Raw genomic sequence first — 20506 nt, 5'->3', positions numbered from 1 at the left:
CCATTTTCAAATTTCAAGAAAAAATGATTACTCTCTATACTGATTGTTCATTTCTGACGATGAATGACCACGCCCATCCTGCCCCATCTCTCCAGACTTGACCTCAGCCAGGCCTGTCTTCTAGCAGGGAGCATTACTCACCTCAAGAGGTAGTCGCTCAGGAAAGTTATATTGATACAGGGAGAGATGCCAAAGAGCCATTAAAAAAATCTGTCTTGGACACAACTCCTAAAATTGCCTTTCGGATGCTAGGATTTACTTCAGCCAACACTTCATTGCCTGGGTTTGAAACTGCCCAGTGTATGGTTTTACGTTGTACATTAGCATAACAGCCCTAATGCCTTTATCTTTACTATACCCCAGTTAGAAGTGGTCTGTCGTTGTGGATATTATAGAGTTAGTATTCTTGTGGTTTCTGAATTTAAATGTAGGCAGGAAAGGTTTTTTGGCTGAAGAAAAAAAAAAAGAACTATAGCTCCATCCTTAAGGCATTGGATATGTTAAATAAGTAAAATCAAAAAGTTTCGGTAAGAAGATTTTTCCAAAAGAAAAAAAAGTCAAGAGCCACAGAAATAGAATCTAGCTGAATCACTCTCTGTGGAGGCTGTGTGCGTCCTCAGACTGCAGGTGATAAAAGCTTAGAGGTTAAATTTTAAATTGTGTTTCAAAGACAGCACAGTGGAGTGATTCTGATACTACTTTGTAAATCTTGCTGAGAATTGCCCCCAAACCAGCGTTTTATCAGGTCACCTCCAGCACACCCTGTGTATCATCGCCTCCCGTTCACAGTGTGGACAGGTTTGCCCTTGAAATTGGGGGTGTTACCAAGGCGAGGGAGTGGGGGCCACCAGCAGCGCTAACTTGCTTCGGCCAGCTGGAAGTGTTTCTAGCTCACCAGCGCGCTCCACGGTCAGTGTTTCCAGGCCTCTTAAGCCTCTGTCAAGATCACATGTTTAACTTCTAGCCCTGATCTTTGTTCCTTTGTGTCTTGGCTTCATCTCCTTTTCTTGGCCATTGTGGGTCGCGTGAGCAGCAGCTACCCTCCACTTGGGGCAGCCGGCAGAGTCTGTGCCCGTGGACGTCCTCAGGGCGTGTGTTTCAGCCTCACGTGTCAGGTAGGGATGTTCAGTGCATGTGTTTCTCTGGCCCTTGTGGCCTGAAAGTGTCAGGTAGCACTTGAAGACTGGAAAACGCATCTCTTCACAGCGCACTGTAACATAAAGGAGAAAATTGCAGATAATGTTATAAACAAAGGCATTGGCACTTATTTTGAATCACTGAAATAGTAATATTAAAATTTCAGTAGGAAAATAAAAGTACTGGAGGCCCATGTCTAATAAAGTTCAGCTTATTCAGATTGTTTCTAAAGAATGATTTATACATTATTAAATTTAAGAATCATTCCTATTTCAAGTATCAATCATATGGCAATGCCTTTTGTAATAATAGAGAACATGACCCCTTATATGTGCACTGGAAAACAGTGTGTGGGTGAGGAGGTCTATTTATATGCTTCAGGGTAGCTAGGTAGCAAGAACAACAAAGATGCCGGACTTACGTGGGGCATGTGAGCTGAGCAGGGGCACGCCCTTACCTCCCCCTCAGTGTCAGGGTGGAACTGGGACAGGAGGGCTCCAGTGGCCTTGCAGGACAGCAAAGCTCACTGGGTATGATGCAAGATTAATGTAGGGATTCCTAGGGAATTCCCTGGTAGTCCAGTGGTGAGGAGGGGCTTCCCTGGTAGCTCAGCTGGTAAAGAATCTGCCTGCATTGCAGGAGACCACAGTTCAAGTCCTGGGTCAGGAAGATCCACTGGAAAAGGGATAGGCTATCCACTCCAGTATTCTTGGGCTTCCCCGGTGGCTCAGCTGGTAAAGAATCCGCCTGCAACGCGGAAGACCTGGATTTGATCCCCGAGTCAGGAAGATCCCCTGGAGAAGGAAAAGGCTCCCTACTCCAGTATTTTGGCCTGAAGAATTCCATGTACTGTATAGTCCATGGGGTCACAAAGAGTTGGACACAACTCTTCCACTTTCACTTTCCAGTGGTTAGGACTCCTTGCTTTCACTGCCATGCCCTGGGGTTCAAATCCCTCATGGGTGAACTAAGATCCTGCAAGCTGCCTGCCAAAAAAATTAAGTGGGGATCCCTAAAATGTTTTCTAATTATCTTCACTCCCCAGATTCTCAGCCCAACACTAGTAAAGGAGGAAAACCTATTCATACTCCACAGTATAAGCAGGAACCTCCCACTTTCAGCCTAATTAGTTCCTGGATGAAGGTTATATCCCCTTGTCGTTGCAAAGCAAGCACCCACCACCACCACCTTCCAGGTATCATGTTATATATAGGGGTTCCATTCTGAAAACTCATTACATGCCATTTTAAAAATGCATAAATGGATCACAAAGATAAAACATAAAAGCACTGCTGTAATCTTCTGAGGATTAGATAAGATGAGCTACAGCATCTCAGAAATGCAGGGACACAATGAAGATTAGATGAAGAGCCTGCTTTCTTTTCTGAGTAAATCTGGTGTCTTGGCAGAGGGCCCTGGCGTCATCCAAAGTTACAGTGTTAGTACCTATTCAAGGTACATGGATTCTTTTATTAGCAGATAATTGGGGTAGGGCAGTTTCCAAGACAACTTGCTATCAAGTGTACCTCATGGCTGATTTCATGGGTATTAAGTAACTGAGGAAGCATTTTTCTTGAGTGATCTTAGCTCTTGTTGTAGTTCCCCCAACTCTGATTTCACGTAAACCAAATCTCTTCCTTAATGTTCAGAAAATTCCTTCTCTGCTTCTTAGTAGCCGCTCATTAGTATTTGAGAGGAGAGCTGGTGCCTTCACCAGAATTGGCTCCTGCAGGTCTTACATCTCTAGCTGCTTTTCTTATCACTGTTGCCTGTAATGGTCTAACAATACAAATTTAGACAGCAAGCAGGCACCCAGTCCCATCACGTCATGGCAAATAGATGGAGAAACAGTGGAAACAGTGGCTGACTTTATTTTGGGGGGCTCCAAAATCACTGTAGATGGTGACTGCAGCCATGAAATAAAAAGAAGCGCTTGCTCCTTGGAAGAAAATCTATGACCATCCTAGACAGCATATTAAAAAGCAGAGACATTACTTTGCCAACAAAGGTCTGTCTAGTCAAGGCTATGGTTTTTCCAGTAGTCATGTATGGATGTGAGAGTTGGACTATAAAGAAAGCTGAGCGCAGAAGAATTGATGCTTTTGAACTGTGGTGTTGGAGAAGAGAGTCTTGAGACTCTTGAGAGTCCCGTGGACAGCAAGGAGATCCAACCAGTCCATCCTAAAGGAAATCAGTCCTGAATATTCATTGGAAGGACTGATGCTGAGGCTGAAACTCCAATACTTTGGCCACCTGATGCGAAGAACTAACTCACTTGAAAAGACCCTGATGCTGGGAAAGATTGAAGGCGGGAGGAGAAGGGGACGACAGAGGATGAGATGGTTGGATGGCATTACTGACTCACTGGACATGAGTGACCATGGGGTCACAAAGAGTCGGACACAACTGAGCGACTGAACTGAAGCAGGCAAGCAAGTGTTGTACATCCAGGGGTTTTAATAGAGCTGAAAAAACCACATTATCACCATGCATAAAACTCCGTTATGTACAGCTTTCCTTACCTGTAAAGTATGGATTATATACATCTCTAAAAGCAGGACAGCACTTTAAAAAAATTCTTAAGTAGTTGATACTTAATAGAACTCAAGAAACCACCACCCACTTCAATAGAATATGACCCATACCTTTGGCTTCTTAGCACATTTGATCCTGCTGACACAGTCTGTTGATTCTTTTTAAAAAGATAACAAGATATATATTTTATGCACCTATATTTTATACATATACCTAATACTTTAAAAACATATATATATACACAATTTGGGGAACTCAGCTTTTCTAAATCTATAAGCACAAGGAAGACTTGAGGTTGGTATGGTGGGGGCGCTGATTGCAGTGAAGAGTGCCCCCCCAACCCCCGCCCAGGACGTGGTGTTATATTTGGCTCAGCTGGCGGCTAGGGGTTGTGCTGGGGCCGAGAGGGAGCCTGAGAGGCGGCGATCCTTGCTAATCCCTCTCAAGGTCTGGTGAAGTGGAGAAGGATGGAAAAGAGGGCCAGGAGGAAGTGAATGTACGTTTAGCATAATGGAGAGATAAAGGAGCCCTGTAATCAGATAAGAGCTGGCTAAGCAGGGGGGTGGGGAGTATTTATGGAGGATGTAAAAGTTCCAGGCTCCATCTCTGAAACCAAGCGGGGAGGGGTCGGAGCAGAGGGCCAGTTCCCAGATGGCAGATGGAATGATTCTCCTCTACAGGTGTGCCTGAAATAAAGGCTCGAACCTGTTCTTTATAAAGCTGCCTTGCATTAATAATTGCTGGAGGTCCATTTGGGGTTTCCTCCTGTTGTCCAAGGTCTGACAGCCTCCCTGCCACTCTGTTCTCTGACAGCTGAAAAACGCAAGCAGTCAGGAAACCCAGTCCTTGGTGGTTAGGAAGGCTGATCTTTTTTTTTTTTTTTAAAAGAGAATTTACTTTTATTCTGTTTTTGTTTGTTTGTTGTTTTTTTGGCCACACAGCATGGTGATATTAGTTCCCCGACCAGGAATTGAACCCCGGCCCTCAGCAGTGAAAGTGCAGACTCCTAACCACTGGACTGCCAGGAATTCCCAGGAGGATGGTTTTTAAAGGGGGGGTGTGTGTGTGCACGCATGCACAACCCCATGGACTGTAGCCTGTGTGTGTGTGCAACCCCATGGACTGTACAGTGTGTGTGTGCGTGTGTGTGCGCATGCAAACAACCCCATGGAGTATAGCCTCTGTGTGTGTGTGTGTGTGTGTGTGTATGTGTGTGTGTGTGTGCGCGCGCGCGCGCGCACGCACAACCCCATGGACTGTAGCCTGCCAGGCTCCTCTGTCCATTCTCCAGGCAAAAATACTGTAGTGGATTTGCATTTCCTTCCCCATTAAGGGATCTCATTTGTAGTTAAAGTCAGCCTTTCCGCAAAAATAATTAGGATGGCTACAATCGACCAAACTTCTCATGTCAGGCACTTGACCTCGATTACTGCTTTTAACCCTCAGGACATCCCAGCGAGGTATCCTTTCTTTGTTTTTTGCAAATGAGGAAACTGAAGCTCAAAAAAGAGGCTTCTTCAGCTACTGAGGAGGCCAAAGCAGTGCTGACTTGTCTGGCTCTAAACATTGTTTACAGACACAATGATGCCTCATCACCATTTCCTACAATTCCTTTGTTTACTTCTGTAATATGGTCCAGACAAGGCCTGCTTTTATTCTGAGGAGAACTTATTAGAACATAAAGGCTTGAGATCCAAAACTACTTGTACCACCTGGGAATCAGCACCCCAAAATAATTTAGCTTTGAACTTGTTCTTTCTATCCCTCCCCATCCTACCAAAGGATGTCCCCTATGTCTGCTCCATGTTGATTGATCGCAAAACAGCAAGTCCTGTTTTTACAAATAAGGCCACATGTGGGGACCATAAAGCTTAGTCATTAAAGGAACCACCTTTGGTCAGACACCCAGCCCAATCTGGAAAAGCCAATATTACTCAAAATGCACCTAAAGAATATGGTGGTGTGTGGGTGGTGGTCAAACACCACTTGTAATGACTTTTTTGTTTGTTTGTTTTGGGGTATAGCCAATCAACAATGTTGTGATAGTTTCAGGTGACAGCGAAGGGACTCAGCCATACATGTACATGTAGTCCTTCTCCCTCAAACTCCCCTTCCATCCAGGCTGCCACATAACATTGAGCAGAATTCCGTGTGCTACACAGTACATCCTTGTGGGTTATCCATTTTAAATATAGCAGTGTGTACATGTCCATCCACAACTCCCTAACTATCCCTCCCCCCGACCCCCCACCCCCAGCAACCAAAAGCTCTCTTTCTGTGAGAAAGTCTGTGAGTCTCTTTCTGTTTTGTAAGTTCCTTTGTGTCATTTCTTTTTAGATTCCACATATAAGGATTGTCATACTGTATTTCTCCTTCTCTGTGTAATGACATTGATTCTTACGGTCAGTTTAACTCAAGTTCAGACACTAGGGCTCCATTCAGTTGGTGTTTGGACCCATGCCTGGAACTTCACCAGGTCCTCATCAGTTACACGGTTTAATAGCTGAAACTTTCAGAAGCATGAGGTGGTGGTGGTTTTTGACAATAGCGTTTTGGGAACAATTTCTTGAGCATACCAGCAGCTTTTTCCTTGTACAAATGAAGAAATGAATCTACTTTTGCTTTCCTGCTGCATCCCCCGCCCCACAAATAAACCCCACATCGGGTCTAAACATGTTATTTAATTCTTTCCAGAAGGAGGCAGGGAAGGTGGGAAGGGAGTATGCCTTCTTTATAGCTTTCTGGTAGGAGAGTTCATTGTCCTCTCTGTTCCGGGTGGGGTGAGGGCCTGGATAACGTAAACACACCACAGATAGGAAGCAGTTGGCCTGCAGCCATGCAGCTGGGTTATCCAGACATCCTTCGCAGCTTTTAGGGCAGCACTTTATCCCCTTGCCTTGTTTTAAATAGCCAGTTGCCTCAGTTAATGCTGGCTGTTAGGGTTGTTGCCAGAGGAGATGGGGGCTTTTCCCCCACCTCACCCCCAACATACACAGCACATCACAGAGAGGTCTGCCCTTGGGAAGGGGCATCAGAGAAGTCAGGGCAAGGAGATGCTGCAGACCACAAGCAAAGGCCAAAATGCACTGCTCCTCTACTCTGGAAGGCAGGGTTGGGGTGGTTTTTTTTGATGAATAATTTTTTTTTTAATGCTTTTTGGAAATAAGTTGATGGCACTAACATAAGTAATGCAAACTTCCCTTTTTCAAGTTTACTTAATCCCTTCAAAGGAGAGAAAGGCACACAGCTGCAAACAAAGAAGTAAAAGCGTGTTTTATCAAAAGGTGTGTAGAGTTTCTGTTACTCACCTTGGCCATTTCCTGCTGGGATTCCTGCAGTATGTTCATAGAAGATTTGAGAAAGCTGTTTCATGCTGGAGAATGACACATCTTGGAAACCCCTAATTTTTCTAGAATAAATGGGAAAGGAGGAGGAGCATATTTTCAAATTGTATGTAACTAAACAAATGTTCTTAATCTCTCTGATCTAAAGGAATATGCATGTTGAATCCTGAGGTGAGTGGATTAATGATAGAAACCGTGTGACTCTTTAAATTCAGTGTTCCTATTAATAAAAAGGAAATCTTTAGCCTATCCCAGTTAAGCTGTTGTGGCTCATAAGCAAATGAGTATCAAACACTGGATTTTCTCAGAGATTTTGTTAGCTACAAATATTTTTTTTGAGCCTGTTTACAAATATTGTCAGTTTAACTCCATCATTCCACAACCCAGTAAGTATCAGACATCACTCTATGTTCTCAGGATACAGCAGTAAACAAGAAGGGCAAAGTCCCTGCCCCCATAGGGTTTACATTCTAATTGGGCAGAATGGGCTGACAAATGGAGACAAAAGTGGAGAAGGCAATGGCACCCCACTCCAGTACCCTTGCCTGTTAAATCCCATGGACAGAGGAGCCTGGTGGGCTGCAGTCCATGGGGTTGCTAAGAGTTGGACACAACTGAGCGACTTCACTTTCACTTTTCACTTTCATGCATTGGAGAAGGAAATGGCAACCCACTCCAGTGTTCTTGCCTGGAGAATCCCAGGGACGGGGGAGCCTGGTGGGTTGCCGTCCATGGGGTCGCACAGAGTCGGACACGACTGAAGCGACTTAGCAGCAGCAGCAGCAGCAGAGAGACGAAAGGGAGGAGAGGACGACAGAGGACGAGATAGTTGAATGGCGTCACCAACTCAATGGACCTGAGCTTGAGCAAGCTCTGGGAGATGGTGAAAGACAGGGAAGCCTGGCGTGCAGCAGTCCATGTGGTCACAAAGTGTCGGACATGACTGAGCAACCGAACAACAACAGAGAGAGACAGAGCACGATGAGAAGATTTAAGAGAGGGACGGAGGGTGCTGCTTTATACATAGCGGACAGAGAAGTCTTCTCTGATGAAGTAACCTTGGGCAGAGATGGGAATGAAAGAAGGAAATGAGCCTGGTTGGTGTGTGGAGAGAAGAGTGGGAAATGGGGTTAGAAGGGAAGGAAATAGCAAGTACACACCCCGGGGTAGGGTGTGTAATGTGGAGGACCACTAAGGACAGCAGGACTGAAGTGGGGTTGAGCAAGGAGGGGAGTAAGATAAGCCCTAGATTTTGGCTTTTACCCAGAATAATATAAGAAGCTATGGGAGGGTTTGAATAGACTGTCTTGATCTGAGTTACCTTTTGACTTGCTTAGAAAGCTGGACAAGAGTGGAGGTAAAGAGACCAGTTAGAAGGCTGTTGTAATTGTCGGAGAAGAGTTCTGGACATATTTCAAAGGAAGAACAGCAGGATCAGAGGTGTCAGGAATCACGAGTTCAACCTTAAAATGTGTTAATTGGGGTGCCTGCTAGATGCAAAAAAAAGAGAAATCTCATGGGCAGTTGGCATTACTCATCAGAAACCCAGAGAAGAGGCCTGGGTATAGAGATGTGAACTAGGGCACTGTTTGCACATAGAAAATATTTAAGTGTTGTTGTTAGGCCTAGCTTGGATCAGGGATGGTTTACCCACAGTTAAAGGGGGAGAGGCAGCAAATACTGGTACCGAGCAGTAGGCATGCTCTTGGGTGCCAGTGCAGGGTCTCTTCAGAGTGGGTCTATTTTCTTAGTAAAATGAAAGCAAGCTCTTCCATCATCTGAGAGAGTGAGGGCAAGAGAACATGTGAAGCAGTTTTCTTGGGAATGGATCAGGGACATGTAGCAGGATGCTAGGTGGACACACTTGGGTTTAGTGGTCAAAACTAGACCTATGAGCAGAGAAGAGTGGGATCTTTCCCTCTATGTGAGGTAGCCTGAGGGCAGGTATGGAGTGAAGTGGATGGTAGGATTTCACCAGGCAACTTCACTGAGCAAAGAGAAGGTAAACACGTTTAGGTTTTGCATGAGAGCATCACAGCAGACCGTGGAATTTAAATTGGATAAAGAATCAAGTGAGAACATGAGCATGTAGAGAATATGGCACAAGAGATCGTTGGCCCCAGTGGGGTGACAAATGATTGGAATCTACAGAGTGAACTGCAATTGAGAAATGGTGGCTGGGGTGTAGCATGCTGAAGACTGACAAGGTCAAGAGAGTGACCTAGGCATGAGTGGCTAAGACAAGGTTATTGAAGGAGAAGAGTTCCAGAAACTGAGAGGTCAGCGGATTGGAAGGATACTAGGCGTGAATAACACAATTATGAAGAATCATACCAGAGGTCATGATGAAGAGATGAAGGGACAGTCAGCCCACTTGCTAATATCTCCAAGGAACCAGGGGACGTGACCCAGAGATCTGAAGAAGATTGAAGAAATGCAGGGCGGGGCGGTCCATGGTCAGACTTGTGAGCTTCAGAGGAACTGGAGAGAGCCCTGTAGCCTGCAGTAGAGGTGAATACCCCCACCCACCATCTAGGCTCAGCGGGGAAGGAAGGCAGCCACGTGAGTGGGCCACGTGACTCTGCCAGAACACATTTTCATTTCAGTTAAGAAAGTGAAAGGAGGGACTTCCCTGGTGGTCCAGTGGTTAAGACTTCGTACTCCCAATGCAGGGGGCCCAGGTTTGATCCCTGGACAGGGAACTAAATCCTGCATGCTGCAACTAATACCCAGTGTAGCCAAATTATAATAAAGAAAGAATTAATTTTTTTTAAGTGAAAGGAACTTACATGAGATACCTGGAGTAGTCAGATTCATAGAGATGGGGAGTAGGATGGTGGTTGTCAGAGGCTGGGAGAGAGGAGAATGGGGAGTTACTGTTGAATGGGCACAGCCTGAGTTTCCATGAAAAAAGTTACGGAAATGGATGATTGGTGTTCTGGTGATGGCTGCAGAACAGTGCGAATGTGCTTAATGCCACAAAGTGATACCCTTAAAATGGCTCAAATGGTAAATGTTCCATTATGTGTGTTTTACCACAATAAAAACAAGTGTGGAAGGGAGGACTGAGGAAGCAAAGGGGATGTTGGCTTTGGAGTCCCAGGGGCACCTTGGGAGGGGAGTTGGGTCACAGTCATGGATGAGCTGCAGGCGGTGGTGGGGAACCTGGGTGGCTTTGCCTTTAGGGGTGAGTGAGGTGAGGAACGTGGGGCAGAGGGGTGGTCTGAGTGGTCTCCGGCAGATTGCAGGGCGCTTGGCCAGACTCTGAGCACTGGGTCTGGGGGGTAGAAAGAGAGGGTTCTGTGTTACTCTGCATTTTTGTTTCCTTAGAACATGGTACCCACCTCGCCTATAGAAGTTGGGAATATATGTTTGAAGGATTAAACAAAGGAATGTTATAACAAGAAAGAAAACAGCAGGAGAGAATTTAATGGCCTTGTAAATTTCCCGAAAAGTGATGGAGAATGAAAAGAAGCTAGAGTTGGTCTCTGAGGAGAAAGAGGATTTTTGGCCAATGTGCAGAAGAACTTATTGCGAAATTGAAGTTTAGACTGGAAAAAATAAAGTCATAAACAGAAGGCTTACATGTGTAAAGGATATTGGAATTGAAATATTTTCCCACCTGTATATGATCCCACAGTGAATTTGTGATTTGGGAGTGGGTTATTCTCTTCTTATGCTAAATCAGATTATTAGCTTTATAAAATGTTAAACTATGGTCATTCATTATAAACCAAGTTTTTAGGGTTGAAACCATAATGTCCTCTTATGTTAATAGATTTGTCTTTCCCAACTTAAAGATACTAAACTGTAGATAGCAGTTCTTTCATTTTATTGTTAATACTTCCGCCTGGAAACTGGAAAATGTGCTTGCATACATCCTCAAAGACTCACAAATATTTTTTAAAAACTGGGCATCTTTCTTTTTTAAATTAAATTTTTATACTGAGTTTAAGAGTTTGGGTTTTTCCCTGTACATTGACATGGGTTACCTTTTAAGGTTGCTGCCAGGCATAGATTTTCTTTTGATGAGTCCCAAAAATGCTGGCTGTGGTCACCTTGCTCTGTAAAACACATCCTTCAGCTCCAGACCATTGTCATGCCCCATTCTTCTTGTTGTTGTCTTTTTAGTGACAGCTATATTGTGCGTGTCAAGGCTGTGGTTATGACCAGAGATGACTCCAGCGGGGGATGGTTCCCACAGGAAGGAGGCGGGATCAGTCGCGTGGGGGTCTGTAAGGTCATGCACCCCGAAGGCAATGGACGAAGCGGCTTTCTCATCCATGGTGAACGACAGAAAGACAAACTGGTAATGGCAGATGTCAACGCGTGGGTTAAATAGTAACGACTGATTTCTTGATGTTAAATCATAGTCCTTTTCCTGTAGGTATTTTTCCCCTTCTTTCTCTGACTTCAAAATCTTGCAAGAGCTTCCAAAGATAGAACTCCCAGAGCTGGCACCAAATTGCAAAACCTAACCCAGGCTTTCCAGTGAAGTCACTTTCTACTACACACCATATAACTCAGATGCTTAGAAGTGGTGCATTTGGCGGTCATATTTGCGTCTTTGATTAATTAAGCTGTCTTTCTCTCACTGTAACAAGATGTTCGAAACAGAAGTATGTTCTTTATTATGTATCACACTGTAGTGATCTGTGAAGTCAGAGTTTTTTTAAACGTTGGGTTTATTCATGGAGCATGCCATCAAGGTCAGGCTGATGAGAGGTAGAATGCAAAGAGGAAGTCGTCCTGATAATTTTGTTACTTCTAAATTAATGTTTATCTTAAAGATACTGCAGCTTCTATTTCATCAGCTAATGAATAAAACATATTTGGGGAAAGAAAGTAATGGAAAGCAGTGGCAGTACACTTCTGTGATAATTCTTTATGCTTAAAAATATGCACTTTGGAGAGTACTCATGACCTCACAAGGATGGGGGCATTGATAGTTTATAACATACATTTTCATGAAGGAATTGAATGTCCAGTTCTGTTATGAAGGAATCTATGATATGAAGGAAAATTGAGGGTCTAAGTCTATTTTTAATTGGAGGCCTTGGACCTGGAAGAACATGGTCCTCCGTATATTTGATCCTGGAATGTATACTCCAGAGCCAACCATTGATTCAAAATGTGCAGGACCCCAACAGAGAAAATACAGAGACACCACAGGAATATGTCTGGTACATTTGAGACCCTTAAGAGTGGCATCTGTTGGGTTTTATGTGCTGGGTATACAAATTTAATCTTCTTTTGCCACCACTTCTTAGGGTTTATAAAGGTTACAAAATAGATAAGGCAGAACAATTTCTAAACATTATATATGGATTAACAGAAACGGTGTTTTCACATTTGATTCATTTCTGAGAATGAAACGAAAATTTAAAGGGAGACTATTTTAAGAAATGTGGCCATTCAAGAAATTCCTTACATAATAGTCAAATAGTTAAAACATTCTTGTTTATTAGATATTCACAATAAAGGCATTATACACTAACCAAAAAAAAGTAAAATACCCTTTATCCAGCATTTCCCTAGGGGCTAAGTACAATGCTAGCCCTTCAGTTAAGGTACATCATTGTATCCTTACAGCAGCTTGTTTAGTTATATCTGAAGAAACTGAGATTCAGAAAGACTCCTTGTTCTGGGTCCCATCAGGGGACCTGAAACGAGTATTTGATTCCCTCTCACCCTGACCCTAGGTTCGATCCCCCGGTTGGGAAGATCCCCTGGAGAAGGGAATTGCTACCCACTCCAGTATTCTTGCCTGGAGAATTCAATGGACAGAGGGGCCTGGTGGGCTACAGTCCATGGATTCACAGAGTCGGACATGACTGAGTGACTAATACCCTGAGCCCAAGCTGAGCCAAAGTCACATGTGCTCAGCCACCTTTAACCCTTTGGTATAGTTTTTTCCCTTTGTGCATATTTTTACTTTTACCTAGCTGTAATCAGAGCTCATAAACACTTTTATATATCTCATAAGAAATTTTCCATGTTGCTGGTATCAGGTTGATGTTCCATTGTTTATTTGATGATCTCCTTAATGTCAAATATTAAGATTGTCTCTTTCCCCCTTACCCCTGTATTATCTACCTGCATTTTCCACACTTGCTGTCTACTTGGAATAATTTAGGGGGAGGTCAAATTTTTATGGCTTTTGATACTTATACAAAGAGCTGCTACCAGCATATACGAGAATTTTCTTTAACACATTGAGGCTCAGATATTTTAAATCTTTACCAATTTGATTAGGATAACCATGGTATCTTATTTTTGGTCAGCAATAAGATCAAATGTTTTTCTGTTAAACACTGAATTATCTGTCAGTGTCCTTTGCATATTTACCTTTTGGGGCCTGATTATTCTCCTTGATATGTATGCCCTCCAAGTATAACAAAGATAATCATCTTCATCTGTCATTTTTACTACAGGTATTTTTATAATCTGTTGCTTGCCTTTTTTATTTTAGTTGGTGTTGTTTTCCTACAAAAATTTTGATAGAAAATTTTTTTCACTTTTTCCTTTTTATTTTTATTGTTAACTACTTTTATGTTAGCAGATTATCTTCCCTGAACAGTTATATATTTTTAGGTCTGTTTTTTCCTGGTATTTCTATGGTTTGTCATTAGAATATGTCAGCCCCTTCATTTAATAATTATTAATTAATAATTCAGCCCCTTCATTTTATAGATACATTTATAAACTTGTTTCTAATCACTGGCTTGAACATAATAATTGTAAACTTCTACAATTTCGTTTGAGGCCCTTTATGTAAATAACCTCAGTTACATTCCTGCCACATTCTAAAGGAGGAGGATACTATTATTTCCAGTTTGTAGTGGGGAAACTCAGTGCTCCAGGAAAGAATCCACTTCCCCCATCTTAGGGCACATAATCATTAGAGACAGCTCTTGGACCATTTCATTGTGAAGCTAAATCTTGGTCCCTTCATACCAACTCAGCATGGGAAGAGGGTAGTCCTGGCTGTGGACCAGCTTCTATTGTGTGTTGCTGTTGCACAAGGATTGTAAGCTTCATCCCCTCCTGTCGTGTTTCTCCTCACTCCCTCCCTCTTCTTGTCCCCTTTACGTTCTGTGACTCTGCACTTTGGGACTTTTATAAATTATATCACAAGGAATTAAGTCAGACCCCCATACACCTAGGTGTGGTCCTTCATCTTTCCATCCCTCACTTTCCCAGTTTCATGTGCTGGTAAATTCTGGACTTCTAAAACACACACACACACACAGACACACACACACACACACTTTTGGCAAAATGATGATGACTCCTTTGGCCTCCAGGCTTCCATAATGCAGCACTTCTTCCCACTGGCGGGTATGAATACTCCTGGAAGCTGTGCAAACAGGACAGGTTGTTGAAGGACACCCCCTGCCCTCGGTAGTGGAAAGGCAAAGAGAAGGTGGAGATCATTTTTGGAATACAGAAAATAGATAATATCAGAGTTCTCAGTATTCCAACCAGGACATGAAGTACTTTCTCTGGTAGAAACTGTGTTGTCAATAGATTCTCCAAGGTAGTGCAGTTCTAGAATTCAGCACATTGGTTTTTGTTATTGTTATTTGAATTTTATGTTGACACCTGTGAACTTGTGTTGATGCCATTGTTTCTGTGGGAAAAGTCTGTGTTCCAAGTATTCATTCACAAAGTTGTTACTTTTTGTAAGTTGGAGACAGTCAAGTTTTCCTGAGAAGTTATATGCAAATTAAAAATTGCTGAGTTGAATCTTATTTTGATGGATTAGATGCTCTTACCTCTTAAATGAATCCTATGAGAAGCTACCTTATGAAGATTAATCAGAGAATCTAAAAGGTTGATCATTCCAGTGCAGGTCTATGAGCACTCCCACACACATTTAGTGGGAGTTCCAGCTGGCAAAACTATTTGAAAGGCAATTTGGCAGGATATTAATTTTAAATGTGTATTCCTTTTCACTTGGCAGTTCTGCATCTAAACCCTATCCTATGGAAATAGACTTACGGAGCTTTACAGATAGCTACAGTTCTCAGACATTTTTGGCCTCAGAATCCTTTTACTCTCTAAAAGTTTATTGAGGACCCCGAAATGCTTTTGTCTGATAGGCTATAAGCTACTACTGTTTACCACACTAGCAATTAAAACTGAAATTTTTAAGAATCTTAAACAGTAGGGTTAGCATAAATGACATTGCTTCTGGCAAATAACTATATAGGTATTTTCCAGGAAAAAGAATGATTAGAAGAATAGCATTGCTTTGCATTTCTGCAGAGCTCTCTAATATCTAACCTAGTAGAAGATAGCTGGATTATAATATCTACTCTTGCTTTCAGTCTATTGTAATATGTTGTTTTGACTGAAATATATGAACAAAATCCAGCCTCACACAGATATGCAGTTGGAAAATGTAGAACTATTTTAATAGCCTTTTCAGATCATCATTGATATATTAACACTTTGATCTAAACCAAAACTCAGTTTGTAGTAGTTTGTTAAATGTGGACTCTGAAACCTTTACAGACTCTAATTACATTAAAATCCACTGATTTACCTTTCTCTTTGCATCATCTTTTACTCATTCCTGATTTTATAACATCATGCATTGGTCATTTGGAAAATAGTGGTTTACTGAGTTACACAGATCTTCCAAATGTTGATACACTTAATTCTACAGTATCAAAAAAAAAAATCACATTTCTTAATATTACCACTAATGTCATTAGAAAAGTCTTTTTAAGTATTAACAAGCTGTCCAAAATTCTAATTTTCACTTGAAAGTTCAAATATTATTATTGTCAACAAATATATCCTTGCTTTCCTTGATGTGACAGGCTCACTGTGTTCATCTTCAAAAAAAAGTACCCAAGTCTGAATAACCATAGTTCATCTGTAGGTTGTTCTTTCAAGTAAACCTGATGATCCATGAGAAAAGCAGTTAGTTCAACTCTCAACGGCGACAGTTACTCACGTTTTTCCTTGAGACAGTCGTCACTCTTCCGTATGCAGCGGAAGTATAAAGGCTGTGAGAGATACTCTTCCAACTATGCGTTTGTGCAAAGCCAGAGTTTCTTCTTGTACTTCAACCAAAGCAACATATTACAGCAGATCAAGTGTGGACACAGACAGGAGAATCCAGTTACACGTACATCCATTTCATCACACAAAATGAAAGATGTGTATTCATGGGTCAAGATTTCAGTTGTTTTTAACTGCTTCATCAAGGACAACCCTACATAAAACTGGCCTTTTTTTCCACTGTGTGTGCCAGTGGTGAATCCAGTGGCTTTGGATGTTTGGTGCCATGGCCAGGCCTTGATTGAGCCTCAGCACAGCAGTTTTACCCACCATTCCTTTTGCAGCATTAGCAGGGCTGGCAGCCCCATGAAAAAGCAAAAATTGCATTAACATATGAAAATAGTTCTGCCATCCTGAACCCCCTAAAAGGACCTGGGGTTGTAGAGGGAAGCCTCCCAAGAGCCCAAATACCAACCTTTAAGAACATGTTCAAGAATGTTCATTTCAGCATCGTCTTTAAAAGTGACCAGTTAGAAATGACCTTGAATGCCCATTAGTATGCAGAATGGCGGAACAATTCTCATATATCTCCTCTGAGGAATATTACACAGCCACTAAACAGAGCCCTTTTTTACCTTCCTGTGTCTCTGAGACATGTTTTTGAAGAAAAGTCAAATTGAAGACCAGTGTATAGGTATGGCTACATTTAAACAGACTCACACATGCAGACTTATGTGAGTACATAAAGAAACTGCAGGGAGGGAACTAAGGTAGTGCCCGTACTGTCAGTGGGCAGCCCTGGAGATAGAGAGGTGTTGAGGGGATAGACAGAGAGCTGAGCAAGAATGGAACCTTCATGGACTCCGCTATATTGAACCTTCTATAGTATGGATTTCTTTTTGAGATCCTATAGAGTGTGGCCCTCCAGGCTCCTCTGTCCATGGGATTCTCTAGGCAAGAATACTGGAGTAGGTTACCATGCCCTGACCCAGGGGATCTTCCTGACCCAGGGATCGAACCCATGTTTCCTGTGTCTCCTGCACTGGCAGGCAGGTTCTTTACCACTAGCGCCACCTGGGAAGGCCCCTTCACAGGCTGCTGCTGCTGCTGCTAAGTCGCTTCAGTTGTGTCTGACTCTGTGTGACCCCATAGACGGCAGCCCACCAGGCTCCTCTGTCCCCAGGATTCTCTAGGCAAGAATACAGGAATGGGTTACCATTTCCTTCTCTGCTTCACAGGCTGGTATGGTTTTAAAAAATGGAAGAAAAAATTAAGGAACACCACTGACTATTTCATTTTAATCCAACTAAATGACCACAAGTTTCACAAAATGTATTCTTTGGTTCATCATCTAGAAGGTTATTTGCTTTCATCATGGATTGTGAAACAGCAAAGAAGACAAGACAAAGAAATTTTGTTAAAAACCTCTCTTCCATCCAAGAGTGCTTATTAGGAACTGTATTTCCTTTTTCTTGCATGTGCTTAGACGTTAATGAAAGCAGGTGCTCCAAAATAAAGCCAACTCTATGAACTCAGGTGAAGATGAATGTAATTTTTATTGTCAAATGCAACAGATACAGTTCAGAAGGCAATAGTATGTACCACTCTGAGAATGTTAATACCTTCAAATGAGGGATGAAATATCTTCAACAAGAATATATAATCACTTATTTTTCTCCCCATGCATCTCATTTTAAAAGCCATTTTTAAAAGCCTTTCTCAAGTTTTAGTCAAATTACCAAACTTCATTTTAGAGGATTAATACCTATTATGCCAAAACTTCACTAAGGGGTTATACATGTTATGAACATTATAGCATTTGAATGTCATCATTTTTGTCATTTAACTTACATAGATATATAATGATATAATTTTGTTGAAGAGGATAAAAAAATTTAAGAGGATAAAGAGATGGTATCTGGTCTCCTCTCCATCCCTCCTCCCACATAATTTAGGTGGCTAAACTTTACTTTTCTAAGAATTTATTACACTTCTCTAGGAAAAGGTATCTTTGGAATAATCTTAAACTCAGAAAATGTCAACCAAAGACTAATTTTTTTGCCATTAAAAATACGGAGAAACTGGAAATGTTTGTTTTTACAAAAAAGTTTATTTTGAGATTTTGCATTGAGACTATTAAATTCTAAAATAGATAACATTTGTTAGCTAAAGCCTTGGTTATTTGGATTTCCCCAGTTTGGAATGGGGCTGGGCTGACATTTAATCATTGCGCTATTCTTAGGGGGAAATGGCCATAATAAGCAATTTAATCATAAATAGAATTGTGTGAGGGGACCATTGCCTTCCTTCAACACAATGGAATAAAGTTAACTGCTTGCAATGCTTGGATAGGCCAGTTTGACTATTATTCTCATCTGTTAAGTTAGAGAACATTTATTAGGCAATGCTTAATTTCTGTTTGCTTAGATGTATTCTTGAAATTTTATTCATTTTAAGATATTCTCTAATTTTTATTAATTTCACTCTTTCACTTAGTCTAAAACTAATAGTATCTCATTTCATTAAATGTAGAACTCATTAAATGCTGAACAAGATCAAAGCTGGTAAAGCTTAGTGAAATCATTTTGATATATACATAATGAAACTATAGAAATAAATATTGTTGATATTTTGGCGCTATCTATGAATAAAGAACGGAGTTTACATTCACATGATTTCAATGCCTCTCTTATTCTGTAATATTGAACTCTGATATCTTTGCCAGCAGTAGCACTCTGTACACAGAGGGAGTTATTTTATAAGACATCTTGATCTTTTTACAGTCTAGTTAAAGGAACAAGACTTAATTTTTTTTTTTTTTTTGTATGACCAAGATGGTTCACTTTATAGAAGCAGTGAGAGCTGTTAAAAGTGCTACTTACAAAGGATAGTTTAACAAGACTTAAAGCACATGAAACTCTTAGAAGATAATATGAAATCAAGTACTAAATTGTGAAGGTGATAAAAACTGAAGTGAAAGAGTGAAAAACATGATGCAATATCCTGGGAAGTGTGTGCAGCCCTTTAGGTTTCTCACTGTCCAGTGTTTTCAGAGCCTGTTCGTGTATGTGTTCTCATCGATAATGGGTTATCAATGCTGTTATTTCCGCTTTAGAGATAAAAAGATCAAAGGTCTGAAATAATCTCCTCAAAGTCATAGCCTAGTGAAAAGGCAGTTCTGAGACTAAATTTCTAGAAATTTGGAGAATGTTCTAATAATCCAGATAAAAGGTTTATTAGAGACCTTAGATCAGGGTGGTAGCAATTGAACCAGGGTTGATACAAAATATACTGAAGGGAAAATGAAATGTACTTGGTGTTTAACATATACAGAGGATAGAACAAGCAGAAGAGGCAAAAGGAAACCATGGAGATTCGAGCCGGAGAAAATTAACAGAGGTTGGCATTGCTAGATGAGAAGTTGGCATAGGAAACTAAGGGCAGCAATTTCAGAGCAGGTTAGTTATTTTCTCAGCTTGTTGAATTTGAGGTCACTCAGAAACAGCATTAGGACAGGAGAAGGAGGATTGAGAGTCATGAATACAAAGGCCTTGATGGAAAAGCAGTCAGCCTAGAATAGAGCAAAGCCCCAAGACTGGGCCTCAGCTTAGAGTCCCACCCTACCCCACTCCACCCCTCCACCCCCAGCTAGGGGCTGGAGAAAGGCAAATGAGTAAAATGTAGAGCATGGTTAAGGAGCAGAGCAATACAGCAAGGACCACCAAGGTGGAGATGGGGGGAGCAGCAAGGAGTGGATGCTCAACAGAGGCAGGCAAAGCCTTCCTCTAAGAAGCCTTCACAGATGCGTGAAGGCAGAGGGGAGGGTTTTCATCAGTTGCCATCAAAAACAGTCATTCCTAGTTAGATTTTTGTAACCAGACACCATCATGACTATTTAAAAAGTAACCCACCTGTGTATTTCAATCCTCCAGGTGGTATTGGAATGCTATGTGAGAAAGGACTTGGTCTACACCAAAGCCAACCCAACCTTTCATCATTGGAAGGTCGACAATAGGAAGTTTGGACTTACTTTCCAAAGCCCTGCTGATGCTCGAGCCTTTGACAGGGGAGTGAGGAAAGCAATCGAAGACCTAATAGAAGGTATTGAATTTATCACTGCATTCTCAGTGGGGCTGTGGGAAGTTTCCAGGTTCTTTTTAATTCCAATTGTCTGCCATCACATATTTGTGGATTATTTGCAGGAGGGTTGGGGGCCAGGTTGGTAGAGGCCAAAACTTTAGGAACATCCAAGGAGAAAAATATTGTAAGTGACAGTGCAGTGGAGGAGGAGATGGATTTCAGAATAATGAGGGATTCCAACTGGTTTTTAGACTCCTCTGGAAAGATAAGTTCTAGACGTCCATGTAAATGACTTTTTGATATATTTTACCTTTTCCTGAGAAAAAAACTTGGGTGCAACCTGTCTTGTTCCAGAGGTGGAGAATGGATTCTAATGGGCCCAGAAGAGGCTCTAG

At 41.8% G+C, this 20506-nt stretch overlaps 1 protein-coding gene across 2 annotated transcripts in view; it reads left to right on the top strand.

Moving 5' to 3' along the window:
- SPRED2 (sprouty related EVH1 domain containing 2) overlaps positions 1 to 20506 on the top strand; it is a 118263-nt gene that overhangs the window by 73706 nt on the left and 24051 nt on the right. For both annotated transcript variants that reach the window (XM_043468906.1, XM_043468908.1), the window contains exons 2-3: positions 11148 to 11325; positions 19964 to 20132. In XM_043468906.1, the coding sequence (XP_043324841.1) occupies positions 11148 to 11325; positions 19964 to 20132 (347 nt within the window). The remainder of the gene's footprint in view (positions 1 to 11147; positions 11326 to 19963; positions 20133 to 20506) is intronic.

The sequence above is a fragment of the Cervus canadensis genome, chromosome 5 (assembly GCF_019320065.1).
Source record: "Cervus canadensis isolate Bull #8, Minnesota chromosome 5, ASM1932006v1, whole genome shotgun sequence".
NCBI classification, from domain to species: domain Eukaryota; kingdom Metazoa; phylum Chordata; class Mammalia; order Artiodactyla; family Cervidae; genus Cervus; species Cervus canadensis.
This window is presented reverse-complemented; position numbering and strand designations above follow the sequence as displayed.